Source organism: Bombus impatiens, unplaced genomic scaffold, assembly GCF_000188095.3.
Source record: "Bombus impatiens unplaced genomic scaffold, BIMP_2.2 scf_2222, whole genome shotgun sequence".
NCBI classification, from domain to species: domain Eukaryota; kingdom Metazoa; phylum Arthropoda; class Insecta; order Hymenoptera; family Apidae; genus Bombus; species Bombus impatiens.
The window spans coordinates 2,196,632-2,216,098 of NT_178641.1; the positions used below are offsets into that span (position 1 = coordinate 2,196,632).

Below are 19,467 nucleotides of genomic sequence, written 5' to 3' on the forward strand. Positions count from 1 at the left end.
ACGAGTGGTGCGATTAAATCCGCGTTAATCGCCGCGCCCGATAATTCGATTTCACGGGTAAAAATAATTGGCCAAGAGCGCGGTGCCGTGCGTCGGTGGGCAGTCCCGTTTCGCTCCATTCGCGGCCTGCGTCAACCTCGCGGATGGTGGGACGTCGGTGTGAAAGTTCGTCGCGAGTTCGTCGGCCGCTGGCCAGGCGAGATCGTTGCTCGCAAGTGGGCCGATTTTTCCTTCGGCATACGCCCGCTTCGGTCGTTACGGCCCATCGTATGTACCCTATAAACGAATGAAGCCGCTGGTTCTTCCCACCGTGCAAACGTGTCTCTCGTGAAATCGTCTTAGCGAGAATGATATTGCAAAAAGATATGGAAATTAGCGCGAAGGTCCCGACCCTGGTTACGACAAAACCACCCGGAGAACTCTCGCGGCTGCGGCTATAGACTTTCCACAGTTCAACCATCCTGTCTCTCGCTCTCTGCTACAAACACCTGCCTCGTTTTTGCAATCGTCTTTAATAAACAGCAATTATGGTCGCGCGCACGTATGCCTTCTGCGTACCTCTGCCTATTGCTCTCTGGTGAACCTCTCACTTCGTGTCTTTCACGAGGTAATTGGCCTCGCCTTGGAAAAATTATCGAATAAACGGCCATTATCGATGTCGTTTGAAATTTTCATATGCCGCTGTTCCTTACGCCTTTGTTAACGAGCAAACTCGCGTATCGTTCACTAGCAATTTCTTTTTGTCTCTGTCGCCTCTATCGAGCGATTATATCTCGCGTCGATACGCAGGTCTTTCGTGCTTCGAATCATCATTTTGCTCGTTATCTCGTTTGACGCATTAAAGGAAAAAAAAATTGTACCTTCGAAATCCCCCGATCGACCGCGAGAATAGAGAGCCAGTATTTGGCGGCTCCTCCCACACGCGATCGGAAAGGGTTGTCGGCAGATGGGCATTGGTGAATTCTAAATAGCGGAAAAATGGTGGGGATATATTAGCGGTTTTTACTATTGATTACCGAATTAAAAACGCGCATGTATAATTCAGTGATATTTTACGTTTCGCCAGATTCACCGTTGGCGCCGCCAGCCTCGCGCTTCGATCCTCCTCCTTTAACTCTCTTCCGCCCCCGTGCAACGTTTTATCAGTCGAGGCGTTCGCTTTCAACCCCCGAGCTTTTCCATCGATAGGTGGCGCGTAGCGTCGCGGGTGCAACGAGTAAAACAGTTCAACCCTCGGCTGCAGAACTGCTACTAGGTTGGTCGATGGTTCGTACTGTCTTTGGGGATGCGCACCCATTACGATCGATTTTTATCGGTTACGCGTTACCGACGCGGTGTTATCTTCTGTGGTTAATCGCGGACAAACATCGTGCATAATATTAATTCGAGAAATAAGTAGTATTTCGATAGAACGAAACTGTGAAATTAAATGCACTTTAACAAAATTTGTTGAAATAAAGCACGGAAATACTTGAACTGAAATGGTCGATCAATCAACTTGCCACGCAAACTCACGATGACTCAGGGTTCGTGTCCAATGGTTTATTTTGCAAAATAAATTGACATATACAATGTGGTACTTTAGCGGAAACGAATGTCCGTCCACGCGTTCGTTCTAAAGGACTTACATATGTGTTTTCAGCGTACAAATATGCAGCACGATGGACAATGTTCCTTTCGGACTTTATTTCGATCCACCCCCGAGGAAGGGGCCAGAGGATTAAACGAAGATAGGAGCGGTGCTGGAAACTCATACGAACGAGAAAGGACTGAAAATTCATGAATCGAAAGCTCAATATCATCCAAGCCCAAGTGTTTTTTTTCCTTTTTTTTTGTTTTTTTTTTTTTTTTAGCTAACTGCTCTCTGTCATCATTCGCAGCTTAATTATTACGATTCGACTTTAATTGATCATATGGAACGGTTGTGTGTCAGGATCTCGGAGATCCGCGTCTCGCTTAATCGTTAATTAAGTCTTTATAATTACTTCTTGACGAGTCTCTACGAGTAATTATCTCTAAAGTATCCTTGCGAAATGATGATGCGCGATGCGATAGAACATCAGAGCATTACGTCGAAGAACGGAGAATGGAGAATGGATTTTTCCTTATAAACTTGACCTCGCGTCGATTTTCAAGCGTCCAATACCTTCTATACCTTGGAGATTCGAGTTTTCCCTTTGACGCGACCCATCTTTCACACACAGACACACACACACAGAGGACGCTTTTAGAGCGGTCGAAATCGGCGCGAGGGCGACCTAAATAATCGGTCGATCAACCGCTATGCGACCAGCTACTTGCGGTGTGAATATTTCTAGAAATACGCGAGACATTCAGGTCTTATATAAAATTTATAGTTGTCCACAGTTAGACCTCTAATACCATCTAGTAACAGCCACACGAGATTCACTAAACCAGAAAACTAGACTTACTTCGTTAGCGATGTAAAAGCGAGAGAGACTCGGCTGGCATAGGAGTACGTATGAGTCGTGAAACGAATCGATTCTGTTCGGGGATCGTGTGTGAGTATGATTAAATCTTTAAGTTATGGTACTTAATCGCTAAATATGTGCTACACACTATTATCTTACGTGGACCGGTGAATACTTTTCGATGAGGGGATGTTTCGTGTTATTCGCGTTTATCGGCTCGGGCACGATAATGGCTTCAAGTGTAAGAAGCGCAGATGCATCTTAGAAACAGAGTTTCGTCATTTTTCAAAGTGATATTCATTCACGGATTCCGGACCTGTGACTTTTAATTTTTATTTGAAAGAAGTACGAATACTATATCGATGTTAATTGTACGATTATATCGATTATATGAACGTAAGAGTGTTGCAATTGGTCGAGTGTTAATTAAGTAGTATCCTCCGAAAATGACGAAAATTCTCACTTTCAAAGTACAGTTTAGGGGGACGTCGATTCTCACCGGAAATGTAGTGGCGCGCGAGTGCCAATGAGGCGCGACGAACGAAGAAACGAGGACGTAGGAGCGCAATGACTAAAGAGAAAATCAGCAAGCTACATCCTCGTCGCATAGATCCATACGCAATAGCACCATATTAACAACAACGTTCGCACTATGTAACGGAAGCGTATAAAATCTGAAATATTGGTAACGCAGCATTTGCTCGAAACGTACAGGTAATAATAAGATCATCGAGTATAGTCGTTTGGCATACGTTCATCGAGTTGCCCTCGAGAAACCTTAAGGAACTATTTTGGCACTAGAATCCACGTAACGTTAATCTTTAAGCCTCTTTTCGACTTCCTCGAGTCGCGAACCTCGTGTTTAACGTAAGTATGATTTACCGATACAGTGTACTTAGGAGCGTTTACTGGTTCTGATTACTTCCAAGTAAAATCTTGCGTACAAGATCTACTAAAACGACCATCGTCCCCGAGATTCGAAACGTACCAATGTCTAGAAATTTCAATATCGACGTTTTATAAGAATTTAATCCTGCCATCTTCGAATTCTAACTTTCAACCCCGCTTTTACGTGGATAATCGAATGTATTTGGAATATTAAAAAAAAGGAACCCTCATCCGCTAACTTAAGGCCATAAATCACACGCATCTCGATAATCCTTTTTAACTTTTCTCTGAACTTAAAAAGCTACGATACAAAATGCCGATAGAGAATTCTTAGACACGATACTTGATCGAAACTCGAAGACCACGCTCGAAACCTTAACATCTACCAATCTGGACACTTAATAGCGTTCCACTTACGATGCTTAATTATCTTCTATTTCGTACGTATGTTCTCGGACAATAGAAAATTCTTAACAAATCTGGTTCGTTTGTAAAATTGTTTTAGTCCAACGGAATCTGGCGGTATAACTCTTAGAATGGTTTACAAAATTCGACATATGTATTCGTTCTGTGATACGGTTCTCTTCTCGAGTACACGTACTCGCGTTAGAATATCATGAAATTCACTCGAAGATTCTCTCGATCGGGTCGATGAGGAGGCTTTCAAAACTTTACTGGGTTATCGACGCTTCGAGCCGCGCGATGAGATTCTGCAGGGGAGAAAGCCGTGCGTGGTCAGACAGGCAGACGGATGGCGCAGGAAGAGGGACATAACTGGCGTGTATTTAGCAAATCACTGCCACCCAGGACGGTTTTCCGTCTTTGACAATTACCCAGCAACGTTTCTAAATATCGAAACGCACCCCTTTCGTTTGTCTATCCAACTCTATAGCCTCCCATGCTCTGAACGTGATTATCTCTTTCAACCAAACGACACGCTTTTTGTCTCGCGATAAGAATACACGCGATACGAGACAAGGACCCTTTCAGAAAAACAATTCCACCAGCTGTAACGCGTTTCTCGACGATGCGGCGAGCGGACGACTGTTTGCAGTATGCGTCGCGGACAACTGCGGTGCTCTATTACCCGATGCGGTTGCGGTTGGCGCGCACACAGAGCCACGGACGCGGAATCCGCAGCGGCGCGTCGAGTTCGTTAGTCGACGATTGTTCTCCGCGGTTCGTAGATCCTCGCTTTGGTAAATTTAACGGGCGGGCAGAGTTTATGGAGCGCGCGGAGAGAACAGAGGGGGAGAATTGAAGAAGGACACGGACAAGAACGAGAGAGAGACAGAGAGAGAGAGAGAGAGGAAGATCGGTGGGAGAGCGATGAGTTAAGGGCTGGAAACTGGAGAGTCATTAGGATATATTGTCAATTCCAAGCGCCTCTGCCGGCAGCGACCTATGAAGCACAGTTTCCCTTGGATACGACCAATTTGCCCTGGTCACTCTATCAACTTCCACTGTGCTCCAATCCTCATCGATCCGTCGCCGCGATTTTCTCCCCCGATGATTTTATCGTAGGCAAACCCAGACGCGACATCTTTTTATCGCTCTGTCTCTGGCCGATCCTCTTTTTGCTGCGGTATGAGTTCTTCGAGCGGCACTGCTACAGCGAGCTGGGATGGCTACCTGATGGCTCGGCTGTCTCATTGATACCGTGATACTTTTCTGAAAGCCTCGTCTAAAATCTCCTGGAACGTCCCCGATGAGGCGTCGGTGAGTTTTGGCGTTGATGAGATATCTACAATGACTTTCTGTTGGACTTTTCGTTAAATAAAAATCGTTCTCGACGAGGGTGGAAGCATTGTTCTCTGATACCAAATAAGATTCGCGACCACCCGTAGCCGCTGTTTTGATTTGGCTCTGTGCGAATACTCGGAAGAAAATTTCTCTAGACGTGGAAATTTTTGTAGAAAATGGTTATCACGCGGACGAGCTTCGACTTTAACGCGTCACGTTCGACGCGAGACTCCGCTTACTTTGTCCACGGTCCTCGAATGGGCAATGGACGTCTCTCGATGCTCGTTCGATGGTTCGATGTTATGCTTTGAGATGTTTTACGATAAAGGCGCGGCACACCATTATCTCCATTAACTTTCTTTTTCTTCGATAGGACTTACTTCGTTTTGTAGAAGCTCAAACTTCGGACTTAATCCTGGGAGTATGCTTTTAGTGCTGGTCTTGATCTGACTGTAAATGTCCAACGACTTCTTCGGCTCCAGGTCTAATTCCAGGGTCTCCTCGATCAGTCGCGGTGGAATGCTTCCGCTGCGCTTATGACTCGGCACAAAGGTGCAGCTTTCCGGCTTCTGATTCTTTGGCCTGCCTTCCTTGTGCTCTGGTGTTAGGGTGCCGTTACCCAGCTTCCGCTGCTGTTCCTGAAAAGTGTCTTCTTGGACGTCGTCTTTCAACAACGCTCCGGTTATCACGGGTTTATTGATCTCTGATTTTCCAAAGTCGTTGCTCAGCGCTTTCTGCTCCATAATCTCCAGTTTATTCGGGGTGGCGCCATTCACTTGGAGGTTGGGATTCGAGCGAACCGTGTCTGTGGAAATACTGGCATCCGTTGAATCCTGCTGGTCCATCGATCCTCCGGAACCCTGGGAAACGTCCAGATTGTTCTGTTTTCCCGTTATCGATGGCTGGAAGGAAGAAACACAATGTTCCATCACGATCTTCCTTTTCTCGCTTAAAATCGTCACTTACGCTTTCCTCCGCATCCTTCTCCATACTCGACGTTTTCGACGCGTTCAGTAATGCCTTTTCGGTGTCCGGCGACTTATCAAATTCCACCCATTTCGACCCTCCCTCGAGTTTCCGAGATAACGTATCGGACTCGTAACTACCCCCGTACATCGGGTAACCCAGATGGCCCGCATCGTATTCCACTTGATTTCCATAACGATAGCTGGGATTAACCGAGCCCTGGCTAGAGATCGAGAGGTCCGACTGCGACAATCCTGTATTCGTGCTACCGAATAATCTTGCGTTCTCGAACCCTGCATCATACAGGCGTACTTTTTACTAAATATTTTTTTTTACAAAATTTTCTTCTTTTTTAAACATTCTTTGTCTACAGTGGCTGCAAAATATATTTGCACATATCCTAATGTCCTGCGGCGAAACGCTTTTCCATCCGATTCTATATTTTCTATCTTTATACTACTGAATTTTCGTAGTCGTACGAATGTACGTACCTAAATGATACGAAATTTAATATATCTGGATTTAATCGATCAGCGTTTAAACGTCATAAATTGTAACATCATCCGTTATAACTTACGATAGATACAATGGTGTGCGAATACTTTTTGCAGCGACTGTAGCTTTCTTTATCGCGTACGATAACATGGTTGTATTATGAAAGCAACGTACCTGGCGCTTTATCTTCTGGAATTTCTTCTCTGTGGACCAGAGCCTGCTGATCGGTAACGCTGGCGGTCATGTCATCGGTGGATCCTTTGTTAGTCTCGGTTTCCTCGTTCTGATAGCTGGGTTGCACCTCGACAACGAACGAGCAGCCGTTATCTTGGTACCTGCGATTTTTATTATCCTCCACCGTCACCTAAAACGCGGAGACGAGCGAGCTTCGTTAACTTCTTCCCGCGGCTCTTTTCATCAAACCGCGCGTATACGGCTTCTACGCCAGCAAAAAGAAAACGTTTATTGCCCCGTCTCGTAAAAAAAGAAAGAAACGAGGAATAAATACGTGGCGAAGTATTAATCAACGGTAGGGTCGTTGAATTCGCTTGTAGGGTGAAACGGAAGGGCGGAAGGGGCCAGATCGTTTGACGAATGATCGTGTCATTAGCGGGGTTCGTTTTGCCTGCTTCGCAATCTCACCTCGACCTTTTACTGCCGTTTCAACGGCGCAACATGATCAGGCTATGCGGCTCAAAGCACCCCGCAATTACGAGCTCGATGCATCATCAGCTGCTTTACTTCGGTTATCTATTCAAGACGACAAAGAAACGAACTGCCAAGAATAAGAACACGTTGAACGGTTCTCTCGATCTGCGTTTAGATATGATATTCTATAAAGGGATTTCTCACGAGCCACTGACGCTCGCGTTTCATGCATACTGACGCATTTATAGCCGTAAATATATCCGCGAGTATTTATGACAAACGTAGTCCTTTCTTCTATATAAGCGACTTTAAAATATTGCGATAATTCCGAAAGCAAGAGAGCCGTTACGCCGACGTCGCGAAATTCAGATCAATATCAGAATCCAAATTATCCGACATTTTGTGCGAAAGAATTGACTCCAACGATTTGAATATACATATACGAGATATTAATTATGATTCTGATTACAATTGAGTAATGTGAAGCAACTCGCCGTTGACAAGCGAAACGAATGATTCCGATATCCAACAAAGGCAGCGTAGCGTATTCACGTCAGAACTAGGAAATTAATTTCCACCGTATGAATTTCCTAGATGATGTTTCTAGTTTACTCGTAGTCTACCATGGCCGTCGGCCGCGGATAAATGCAACCGCGATCAGAGTTACTCGAGTCGACGGACCGCAGAATTAGTTCTCCCTATTGTTTCCAGTCTCTCCTATCCCGACGCATTTCTCTGTGTTTCGTTCACGACTCTGGGAGTCGCAAGCAACGTTTCCCTGCGGGGCACGTCGCTCACGCCTTCCGAATCGTCGGCAATGCCAGAGAGGAAACGCATCTTCGAACTCGACATCGAAAACTGTACATTCTCTTCTCGCTAGCCGATACGCCTTCGACTATCCAAGTCTCGTAACCGAAAAAGTACGCTATCGTTGATATGATTTTGCTTTTACGATACATAAATTGTTACAGGAGCAACGTATCGTTTTATTCCTACGAGCTATTCCAAGAGAACAATGTTCTATCCACGCAACAACCTTAGCCATTCCATCGACGATGGTCCGCGATCGATAAGCTTCCTATGTAGGTTCGTGTCGTTGAGAACAGGGCTGCCATTTGGAGACGCGTGACGCCTTTGATTTCGCGGTTACGCTGTCTAAAGTTTCACCCGAGCGATCCAATTACCGAATCCCTAGGCAACGAATTACTTCGACGCGTGATAAATTCTAATTAACCAAAAGTGTGTAAAGCATGTCAAAGTTTGACCCAGATTCTGCTCCGTGGCTTATAAAGTAACCGGAATCTGGCAGATACGTCCCCTATCAGGAAGTTACGGTTACCCGTCATCTCGAGGTGGTTAATTTAAAAGATGAAGGGGGCGGTTCCATCGAACCAAAGCGGCGAGCCTTTTAGCCACGTACCACGTCGCATTTGCCTCGCGGGCGTTCATCGAGAAACTTCCGAGAGTTTCAGCAAAAGGAAGGAATCGGTCGTACCGATAACACCTTTGTCCTACCTCTTTGAAGAGGACAAAGAGACGCGCAAGGGTAAGAGGAGACGCAAAGTGGCTTCTATTTCTCGATTCCTCGACGAAACTTGCTCCCAGAGGCATCGTATAACCGAGTCCCGAATCACGTACTTTTTCACCAGCCCTCGGCAAAGTGGTGACTCGCTTCAGAAATCGACTCCGTCAGCTCAGATCCTACGCGACGGATCGACCAACGAATCGTCCACCAGAGACACCACGTAGGTTTCCCGATGACGCGTGACAGTAAGTACTGGAATCCTAAGGATCCGTCGAGGGAGGAATTAGGAAGACATGTACAGTGGCCTGCGAAATGTTCTCAATGCTTACCATAAGGAACTTTCATACGAAATATTGTGAAATTTCATTAGTGCTACAATGAAACGTCGATCGTCACGATGATATCAGTCAACTTCCAAGCGATCTGACGATATACGCGCTGTATAAAAATTACAGAACGTTTACCGCGAACATGTTCTTTATTATCGGTTGCTACATAAATCTTGTTCGTGGTTTCGTTTATATAGAGCATTCATACGAAACGAGGACATTTTATTCTACGTTTTTCGATCATTTCCTTGCGTAGAATAACTTTTTATTGATTATTTCCTTGTACGCAGTCAGTAATCGGTCAAGTTTACACGAACAAATTTCCAAATTCGATTTGATCGAGAAGAAAGCACGAAACAAATATATTTCGTGCTCTCGATTTGTTCTTTTCCGTAGAATCTTGCTGCTGATTGCACCGCATTTAGTGGCACACCTTGTATAGGAGGGACGTGTTTGAGAACAAGGAGGGGCGTGCCACGTGAAAAGGAAAATGGGACGACGTCGCCATTCGTTCCACTTTAAAAGGATCTCTCGAAATCTCAGGTAGAAAGGTGGAACTCCGAGCAGCTAGGGCCGTTTTCGAAAAGCGAAGTGGCTAGAAACAGCCATAATTCAGGGATTTGCACGCTTCCGCTTCCGAGTAACTCGCGAACACTGCCGGGGACTCGAGGGTAACTTACGCTCTGTCACCGTAAGTTCCCGACCTAGTACAACTCTGGTTTCGCTTTGCCACGATTATTAAAGATCGTATTTTACGATCCATCCAGCGATCACGCAAACTTCTTGTTTATCCGGAAAGAGAACGGAGAACACGCAGTTGCAAATTGAAATGGAAATCCAGCGACGAATATGTTTTTAGCGAGGAAACTAAAGGCGTCAGACTAGTGGAAGTATATCATCGACGATATTATTTCATTACGATGTTGCACGTATAAATATGTATTGAGATCACAAGGGGAACGCTTCGCCGAGAATTTAATCTTCCACGTAATAAATTAATCGATGCATAATAGGGTGCGAGATTACCGATCACGCGTTACTGATCCCGGATGCTCTACTAAACGGATGACGCGTAGTTCGTGTCCCTTCTACCTGCTATTTATACATCGGCTGCTAGTTAATAACCTTTTATAACCCAAATTTTTTTATATCTCTCGAGCGAGATCAACGCGAGCGGCGTTAATTGAAACTAATTATTTTTCTCGTCAGGGGAAGTAATTAAAAATCGACGAATTAAACGAAAGCGCGATAGGAACGTTACCGGGAACAATCGCGGGACGCGGTGTTAATTGCAAAGTTTCGATCGAGTTTAACGAAAGAAATTGAATAACATTTCGAGCATAATGAACAGGGCAAATGGTAATGGCAAAGCAAATGGAGACATTCCGGTGTCCAATAACCGTATCAGGAGTCTCGAATACGTCTAAACTTTAGATGCAATTGCATCTCCGTGGAAACTCTGTAGACTCGTGATGGTAATACAACGGGACGATTCAACGAGGTATACGCTAACGTACGTACGCGACAGTTAATTTGTCGAATAAAGTTCAAATATCTTCGGCGACGATGCAAGCCAGGTCACGGTGCACCTCTTTAAGGATGCATTTAGTTCTTAGATGGCTCGAGAAAACGAAGAGTTTCCTTTTTACGCGGAAACTGCTCGCAACTCTACGAATAGATTGACCCAGATCAAAAAGAAAAATTTAAAGAAGACGAGTTCGTTGGTAAATCTACTGTGCAGTATCTATATATTTTTGTACTCCACGAAAGATCGTTGACGTCATATTTCTTGATATACACTGTCGTTAGAGGTAACGGAGAACCTGTTTATTTGCTCCACGAGAAATATATTTTAATTAGAAATTAATACGCGATTCACGACAAGATATTAAACGTTGCTTTTAATTAATAATTCATCGTTAGTTTGCGTGTTGTAATAGAATTTATTTGTGCTCCTTCTTCCCCTCTTATACTACGGTTTCTACCTGTGAGAAATAAATAGAATAAAATATTTCAATAATATTTTCGAGGCAATAAAATACGTGATATTTTAAAAAGTCAATCTCGACGCTCTATTCGGCGTGGTGACATCCGATATAATGTGAAAGAAGGCAACGAACTGGATGGCCTTCGAAAACGCGCTTCATTCCAAAGACACGGCACTCGTAGCCTCGATAGTGTGAGTATTTCTCGAATTCTGAGGGTATTCCACGCGACCGAGGGTGAACACCGCGACTTGGCGCCAGGCCAAGTATTACGTCCAAGTATCCCGAGCATCCACCCCTTGAACCCTTTTTCGTTTCCTGTCCCCCTTCTATTTGTCCCGATCCACGAACAAACGCATCGCATGGTTTTTACATTCCTTTAAAGAGGAAGTGCGCTAAGGCGCTTGTCGTGGCTGAAATAACCAACAGCACAACGGCTCTGTCTGTTTGTTCGTTTGTTTTGTCTATCCGGTGTTTTTTCTCAAAGTAGCTGCTGCTTTGTCGAACGTAAAGCTGATATTGTTGGCAACGTATCGATTCTTACTGCCTTAGTCTGACAATAGACGTCACAAGCCAACCCCAAAAAGTCTTTCCTTCTAACTTGTTTGCCAGCGGATCAGATTTCTGACCCTTGCATTCGCCAAGTGAAAACGAAACGTTTCACCGGTTTATCGTCGATAATACCCTTGAAGTATCCGCAGTGATAATCTTCCCATTCTTTTCGCCGATACCGTTCGATCGTATCTTTTTATCGTCGCGGAAGCACGAACATTCGGCTCTCGTGTAGCTACATGTCCTCAGTCTCGGCGAGTTAATTTCGTTTATCTGTCGATTAACGGACTTGCCGTCCGTGTGCATGTTACGAAAAGACTTATCAGGGATTTAGGGATTCGATCATGAGATCCACAGATTCGGATCCACGCCCTTTCGTTGTTCGATCGCTTTCGACGGCTTAGGTCGCGCGCACTTCGCTCGTGTAGTTGTGCCGTCTGGCACGAAAGAAAGAGAGTTACGACCTAAAGACGTAGGGACAGGGAATGGAGAAGAAAGGACAGAACTGAACCTCGGAAAAAATTTGTCCATCGACGTAGACACCGACGACACTTCTCCCATTCATTTCGATCGATTCGATCCACGAGATGAAATACTTTCAAAAGGAAACTGATTCGCAACTGGTCATCCTGTAAATATCCTGCTGGGATTACTTGTATCTCGCAAACGGTGTTTCGATGAAATTACACCGATATCCAGGTAAGGGGAGTAAAGATAGTCGAAGCTCTGACCCAGCGGATTTGGCGAATCCCTGGCAAGATGAGTTTCCACGGATAAGTCTGAGCCGGTAAGTAGGACGATAGGCGGAGGCGAAATTGCCTGGTAACCTTCGACCTTACAGGGCCGTACGAATCCCGATAATTGCGAGCCTGTTATCCCTGTCAAAGAGGAGCCACCGGCTGACCCAGCTGCGCGAATCTCCGGCTGGCGGATCGATTTCACGATGTCGTGGCCGACTCGCTCGAACAAAGAGAAATATTAATCCTGTATGGCACTGATCCGGCATTCGGTTAACCGTTAGCGCTTTACGTCGCGTGGGTACGACACAGAAAAATGCGATAAACCAACGTACTGTACACTGATCGATTCGCACGAATCGCGGATCGCTCGATGTTTTTATTACGAGATAAAAGATACGAATTCGCGAATCTTGATAGAAACGAACACACGCGTACTAGACGATCGGGTCAATTAGTTTAAGGCAACGAGCTATCGGCTGGTTTTCTCCGGCCGACATGTCAATTTGTCAATTTGTCCACCTTTCCGCACCTGTTGCGCCTTTATTGTACATGGGATGCCGATTACTCGGTTCCAAAGACTTTACACGTTACCAGCAGACGAATCGAAAACCTTTGTTCCCTCGTATCTTCGAAGATCGACCGAGTTCTGGAACAGCCAGCTGTAAAGGGATCAATCGATGTTCGTTAGATTCTCCGGAGAACCATTTCAGACACCGACTACCCGTTTGTTGCGAAAGCTTACGTAGCTCCTTGAACAAACCATCGTTCATCGATTTTTACAAATTAATACTATGACCTCGATTTGCCCGAATCAATTAATTTTAAAAGACTCGAGTAATCAAACGAAACGTTGTCATCTTTCGTATGAAACTGTAACTGCATGAAATATAAGAACGTGTTGCATATTGTTACATGTACAGGTTCACAAAAATGTAATACGATACATATTTTAAAATTTCATTACCACCGTAACGAGACTCGACTGTCGTTATTAGTTAAAATCTACACAAAAATTACAGGATATTTAATTAATAATCAGTAAAAAACCTGGGGTATATTTAAAATACATATTCATATTCTTTTGCCACGCGATATTGTTCGGAAAATCGAAATCTTACCGTATTTTGTTTCTCTTGGAAAATTAATTAACAGGCCTTTTGTCCCTAGTTTCGATCAGCTTCACCTTCCACCAGGATTAACATACATTTCCATTATTACACGGACCATCAAATGCACCTTGCAATTGGTTTTGTCTATTCTGCCGTGCGGATCGCTAATGATGCAACCTTCCAATTATCAATGAATTGCGTGTAATTGGATCAGCGGAAGAAATCCTTTATCCGTCAACAAAATGGAATCCCTCCTGCCCCTGTACTTCAACCGCGAAATAATTTGGATCGATGCAACATTAACGTCGACAGAATGCCGCGAATCGATCAGTATTCTCCGAAATACGACAACACGCAACACTCTGACATAATATTTGCAATTCTGTCGTTGATGATCTCTAATATACTCACTGCTCGCTCCTCCGTCTCCACGATGAGATGATTATTCTTGAGGGTGAGAGTGATGATGTTCCCGTTGGCGTTTTTATTGGTATGATTCCCCGGAGGAGTGTACTCCACCGGAGTGGCGCTGGCCACGTTTACTTCCTCCATGACCTCGGTCTCGCAAATGTACCTGGGTCTGTCGAGGCCGTTCACCAGCTGAAACCAAAAGAAAAAGAAGCTGAGATATCTGCTGCCCGTAGTCTCTGTGCGGTGGAACTCCATTTATCTGAACTTGTCACCGGACAAACAGTTTATATAATTGGATTTCATACAGTAGGGGAGCGTCAATTTCCCCCGTCCTACCTTCCACTGTCTATTGTTTTTCGTTCACGTAATAGGTGCTTACGTTCGGACAAGTGAACTCACCAGCGAAAGTTCAATTATTCGGACGTTAATTTCGTTCGAATAAATGCAATTTTGTCAGTAAATTCACGTAACGTTACTACTAGTATGATAGTAAATGAGAGAAGTACGACCATACTGTCAAAAAATGTAACTGTCACGGTTGTATCATCGACGAGATAAAAATTCTACTATATACGTACCTATCGTTATGCATATATCAAGTCAAAAATCGATTCTTTTAGGATCTGTTCTTCGTACATCTGTCGTTAAATCATATAAAGCAACAAAACCGGTCGATCGAGTTGGTGTTTTCTACGAACACGTAATCGCGTGGGAGTACGGTTGCAAAGTAGCAAGGTTTACGGACCGTGCTTCAGTCAGAGTCCGATTAAAAGTTTTTAATCTGAGAATTTACAGCGGCGCGAGCTTGACGCTGCGCGGTTAGCTAATTCACCGAATCTACGCTGGATTTACGAGCTTTGCTCGGCTAAGCAACCCGTTGCTCGAGGCGTTAATCCTACTTTGAAACCGCGAGACTTCGATTTTCGCCATCGCGTCGCTTCTTTCCACGCTGGAGAATTTTTCCGCAGCTGGAAATGTAAAAGTGGGTCAACATCTGCGACATTCTATCGGCTTCTAGACACGAATGTACGTTCGTCACCCTAGTTGATGGATGCATACGCACAGCCTCCGGTTTCATCGAGCCACAATTCCCGGACTGATCCCGAATAACGGAAGAGCAGTTATCTGTCAAGGAAATTGACAGCGAAACGGGACACCCGGGCCACAGTTACCCCGCGTTCGTTTCCTTAGGCGTCCCTCCAAGCAGAAATCCATCACTCGCTTCCCTAACAAATCGAGAAAAGGGAGATTCATCGAGCAACGTCTGTTCTTTTACGATTTTATTTCTATTCGACTCTAGCGAGGTGTTCGCCGAGGATAGCCGGTAATGGGCGTTGGGTGACGCGACAAGTACGACGCCCGATAAGAACAGATAACCGGAGAATGAAATATCAGAAGGCACGCGAAACATTCAACGGCTTCGTTGCAGAACTGTCGATCGCGTTATCGACGGATCGAGCTTAACGAGGAGCGCTTATCGCGAATAATCTTTCCGTAAAGGGCAAATACTATTGGAGGAGTGTCGTTTTACAAGTGAAAATTCTCTTCTTTTCTCGTCTTTGCAACGTTGCAAGAAACGTCTACTGTCAGCAGATTTTTCTCATCTTCGCGACATTCTAACCGATGTAACGCAATCACTCATATTCCCTTTACGAACAATCTTTTGTCGTCTTCGTTTTCCCATAGACTTCCATGACGACGTTTCGTCCGGTTAGAGGCATCGAGAGCGTTTTATCTACCGTGATATTCCCGCGGGTTGCGACCACGCATAGAAAATGCGAGGAAACTGCGCAGCCGGCGCATCGATAAAAATTTAATATTATACTTAAGCTCGACACAGGAGATGTATAGTCGCTCAAGGAAGTATTTGATCGCTTATCGTTTTATGTGCGTATCTCACATAAACTGTATCGCATTGTTATGTGACACGATTATCGTGATTATGTGGGTAAAATTTGAAATGTTCCCTATAATACGTACGATATATTCCCAAAAGAATTCGACGAATACTTTCGCGCGGAACTGTACGTGTTTCTTTTATGCGGACAGTCTCACGATTGATTTCCCACAAAGTGCACATCCTCTGACAATTTTCCAAGAAATATTTCGATCGAAACATCCTGTTTTCCAAAAGCGGATACGCTATACGATGCATCTCGAGTCCCGAGCGGTTCTTTGTCTTCAGGACGGTAGTCTTGCCAAGCGGCGTAGCAGGGTGCGACCCCATTCTCAACCCTCCCGATCGAAGGCCTGATTGGTTCATTGCCTCGTTCGCCTCTCGATGATCGTCACTGATTTAGAAAGGGTGAACGCCGGGGCACGTTCGAGGGTTCGTTAAAGGGACGACATCGAGAGGGAAATTATTTCCGGCCTCTCAGTCCGCTCTTAACTACTCCTTTATTCCGATTACGACGCTTAAGGAGACCGAATCTGTCAAGCAGATATCTCGTCTGCTTGGTATCTCTCTTCTAAACGAATTACCATTTTGGTTCCAACGAAACAGAAATACTTTCTGTCGTTAGGAGTGCTCGACAGAAACACGAAAAAAGCTGAAAAAGAAGAGATTGGAAGAGGATTGCAACTAATTGAGGAGGATGGTCAACTAATTGGCCCTTTCGCCATCGATATCGTGTACGCAAGTACTTGGTGCTTTAAGACGTTATTGATTAATCAAATGATAAACGTGATCGAAGACCACAGGAAACGAACGTAAACATTTTTGTAGACTTCCCCGATGTCGGTATCGTGCCGATGTCTAAGATGTGCTTGGTATAACCTAATTGCAAAGGAGATTTATAATCGGAAGATAAAAACTGTCCGATACCATTATTCCATTACCATTATTCCAAATTACCATTATTCCACCTTCAAAAGTAGCCAACCGTGAGAATTGTCAATTTCTAGAGCATCGACTCGGCTCTTCCGGAAATATTCATAGAAATCGCGTCGCGTCATGGGAACACGGCGTGTAGGTACGTTTGCCTGGAAATTCTTATCTCGTTCCTCTATCGTTCTTTACACAAGTCTCGCTCGGAATACATACCGATATAGTTCGTGGAACATCGCAAGGAACAACGTTCATCGATCGGGCGAATTCTCGAATTCGGGACGAGACAACGTTCCAGAGAGTATAACCCAGTATCCACGAAAGTGGTCTTTTCATTTAAATAATTGGTAGATCGAGTGTACTACACTTCAAGATGAGTCTTGGTATTCGAAAGGTGCGTCGGAAGATAACACGGTGCTCGAGGTTGGAAAGCTCGACACACTCTCGAAGCGGTGTCGCGTAGCTATCGGAACGAGGGCAAAGAGGATCGCGAGAAGGAGGAGGTAGATCACGATCTGCCGTCGGCCTCCGTAGAGAATCAACGCGATTTTGTAAAGATCGAAAGCACCAAGAGTGGGGAAGATTCCTCGTTACAAGCAACCGCTACCTCCCTAATTGCCTCGATGGAGAATCGGGCCATCTGTCTGGTCGACGTCCACGCAGTTAGCGTAAGAAAGTTAGCGCCTATGAGCCGGATACGCAGCGGTGATTACGAAGAAACTCCTCTTGTAAGAAAGTAGCCCGACAACCAGTAATTTACCGGAAATTTTCGCTACAATTTTATCGACACGCGTATCGATTTTTGACCATTACCCGGCCCTTATTCGCGGGAGTCGCAAGCTCCGCTGCTGGCGAATCGACTTCGGGGAACTCGACGAGAGAAGGGAACCGCTTCGAACCGGGTACGTATCATCTTAATTGCCACCGCGTACCGGGGCTCGTGGATTAATGTGATTAAACCTGATTACACGTTTCATTCCGACAGAGCTGTTAGTTCGCAGCCGATCTTAGCTTTTCGTTTTAATTGCTATCGGATAGTTATCAACCTGAAATCCCCGGTATGCGGACGAGATACCAGCTTTATTCGTTTACCCGATTAATGGGATGGATATCCCTTTAGGGTGCAGAATAATGAAATGATACGAGTATCGTAATTTCACCAGCATCCGGACACTCTTATCTTAGACGAATACTTTCCATTTTATTCTTCTTTTACTGTCGCCTGCTCGTTCCGTTTGCCGATCATTCGTAGCTATACTTCGCTATTGAAAGTTCACAGAGCCGAAGAGTGACACGGCAGCGTGCCCTCTTGCGTTTGCAATAGTTCGAGCTACGTCTAATCGTAATACTTTGTATATTAAAAAGTTTCGATCTCGTGCGTTATTAAATGAATAATAAGAATAATACAATTGCTGGTAAAAGATACGAGGGATCGTTAGCTCGTTACACAACGTTTGAAAACTAAAGAAACGGATTTCGTTCATCGCGGTCGGATCGATAATCAGGCGGATTTACGTAACACCGTATAAAATTTCGCTGCCAACTCCTTCGTCTCCGATTTAATTGCGATCAAACGATTATCGATTCGGACAGCGTTACGCCAAGCGAGGATACACAGGGCTTGTTCAGCGATACCGGAATTAGATTTAAATCGTAATTATATAATAGATGTCGAGTTGCATCGAATTGCAGTAATTGTCGATCCGACGATAATTAATTCAGAGCGTAAACCGAACTGTTATCAAATTAAAAATGATAAATAGATAGATAGCCTATAAAACGATTCGCATATTTTCCTACGGTTCGACTCGTTATCCAGCGTCGTTCGCGCGTTGGTTCGTCTTTCGATGTTACGTCCACGTTATCTAATGCGGGGATAAAAAAATCTCGATTCACGCTCGTACACGACGTACGTTACATGGTTCACGACGTACACAAACCTCGAATACTTTCACGCGCGTCTACGAGTTCCAGACAACGACCTCGAGAAGAACGATAGAAAAGACGATAGTTCCTAGTCACGCTCGGCTTGGCTAGACACAGGCTAGACGTAGACACAGACATAAATTCCTAGAGTGGTTGGCCAAGGTTGTTTCATTCAAGCGAACGCGTGGCTCGTCTAGCAGGCTTTGAATCGCGATATCACCGGTCAAAGGGACCGACCGTAGGAAACGGTAATCCAGAACAGCACGACGACACGTTACGATTACAATTTCAGATCGCGTCGGCCGCCTCTACAGCTGGCCGAATGAGAAACGAAACCTAGGCGCACTTCTTTGCATAACAAGACCGTTTCGGTGATCGGCCGGTTAACCGTCTAACATAAGTGGAACGTTCCGAACGTAAACGGACGAACGTTAGTCCTGGAAAAAAGAGACAGTGAATTGGTTGCATTGAATTCGCTGCGTTTAATGCGTTGCATTGAATTGGTCGCATACGTTGAAAAGGACTTGTTGGCGAACGAAATCGGCGAATTTCCACAGAAATCGCGTGTCGACGAGTTCGTCTGTTAGGATGGATTTAGTTATCGGTACCGAAAGGCAGCACTACACAGGTGTGCGTGTGCGTGTGCAGGCGCGAGTTTGAAGCGCGTGTGCGTGAACGTGCGTGGCTGCGGTTCGAGTGGCTTGTGCCAAAGGGTACTGACCCTGACCCAAGGGGCATTGCTCCTACGGTGCGTTTCTCCCGTTCCTTTTCTGTTAGATCGCTCACACCGGCGTAGCGACGGCTTAGTAACGATGTCCGGGCATCATCGGGAATCTTTTTTACATGGATGCTAAACGGCTCGACCGACAAACTAGTCGACGCTGTGCTCTC

General features: G+C 45.0%; 1 protein-coding gene across 1 annotated transcript in view; it reads right to left on the reverse strand.

Annotated features, from left to right (window-relative positions):
• Positions 1-1,521: 1,521 nt before the first annotated feature.
• The window catches only part of LOC100746475, an 89,416-nt gene continuing 71,470 nt past the window's right edge, over positions 1,522-19,467 (reverse strand). Inside the window, exons 5-8 of the mRNA XM_003494368.4 lie at positions 13,824-14,012; positions 6,699-6,888; positions 6,030-6,322; positions 1,522-5,965 (exon numbers count right to left, since the gene is read on the reverse strand). Coding sequence (XP_003494416.1) covers positions 5,414-5,965; positions 6,030-6,322; positions 6,699-6,888; positions 13,824-14,012 — 1,224 coding nt within the window. The 3' untranslated portion in view covers positions 1,522-5,413. The remainder of the gene's footprint in view (positions 5,966-6,029; positions 6,323-6,698; positions 6,889-13,823; positions 14,013-19,467) is intronic.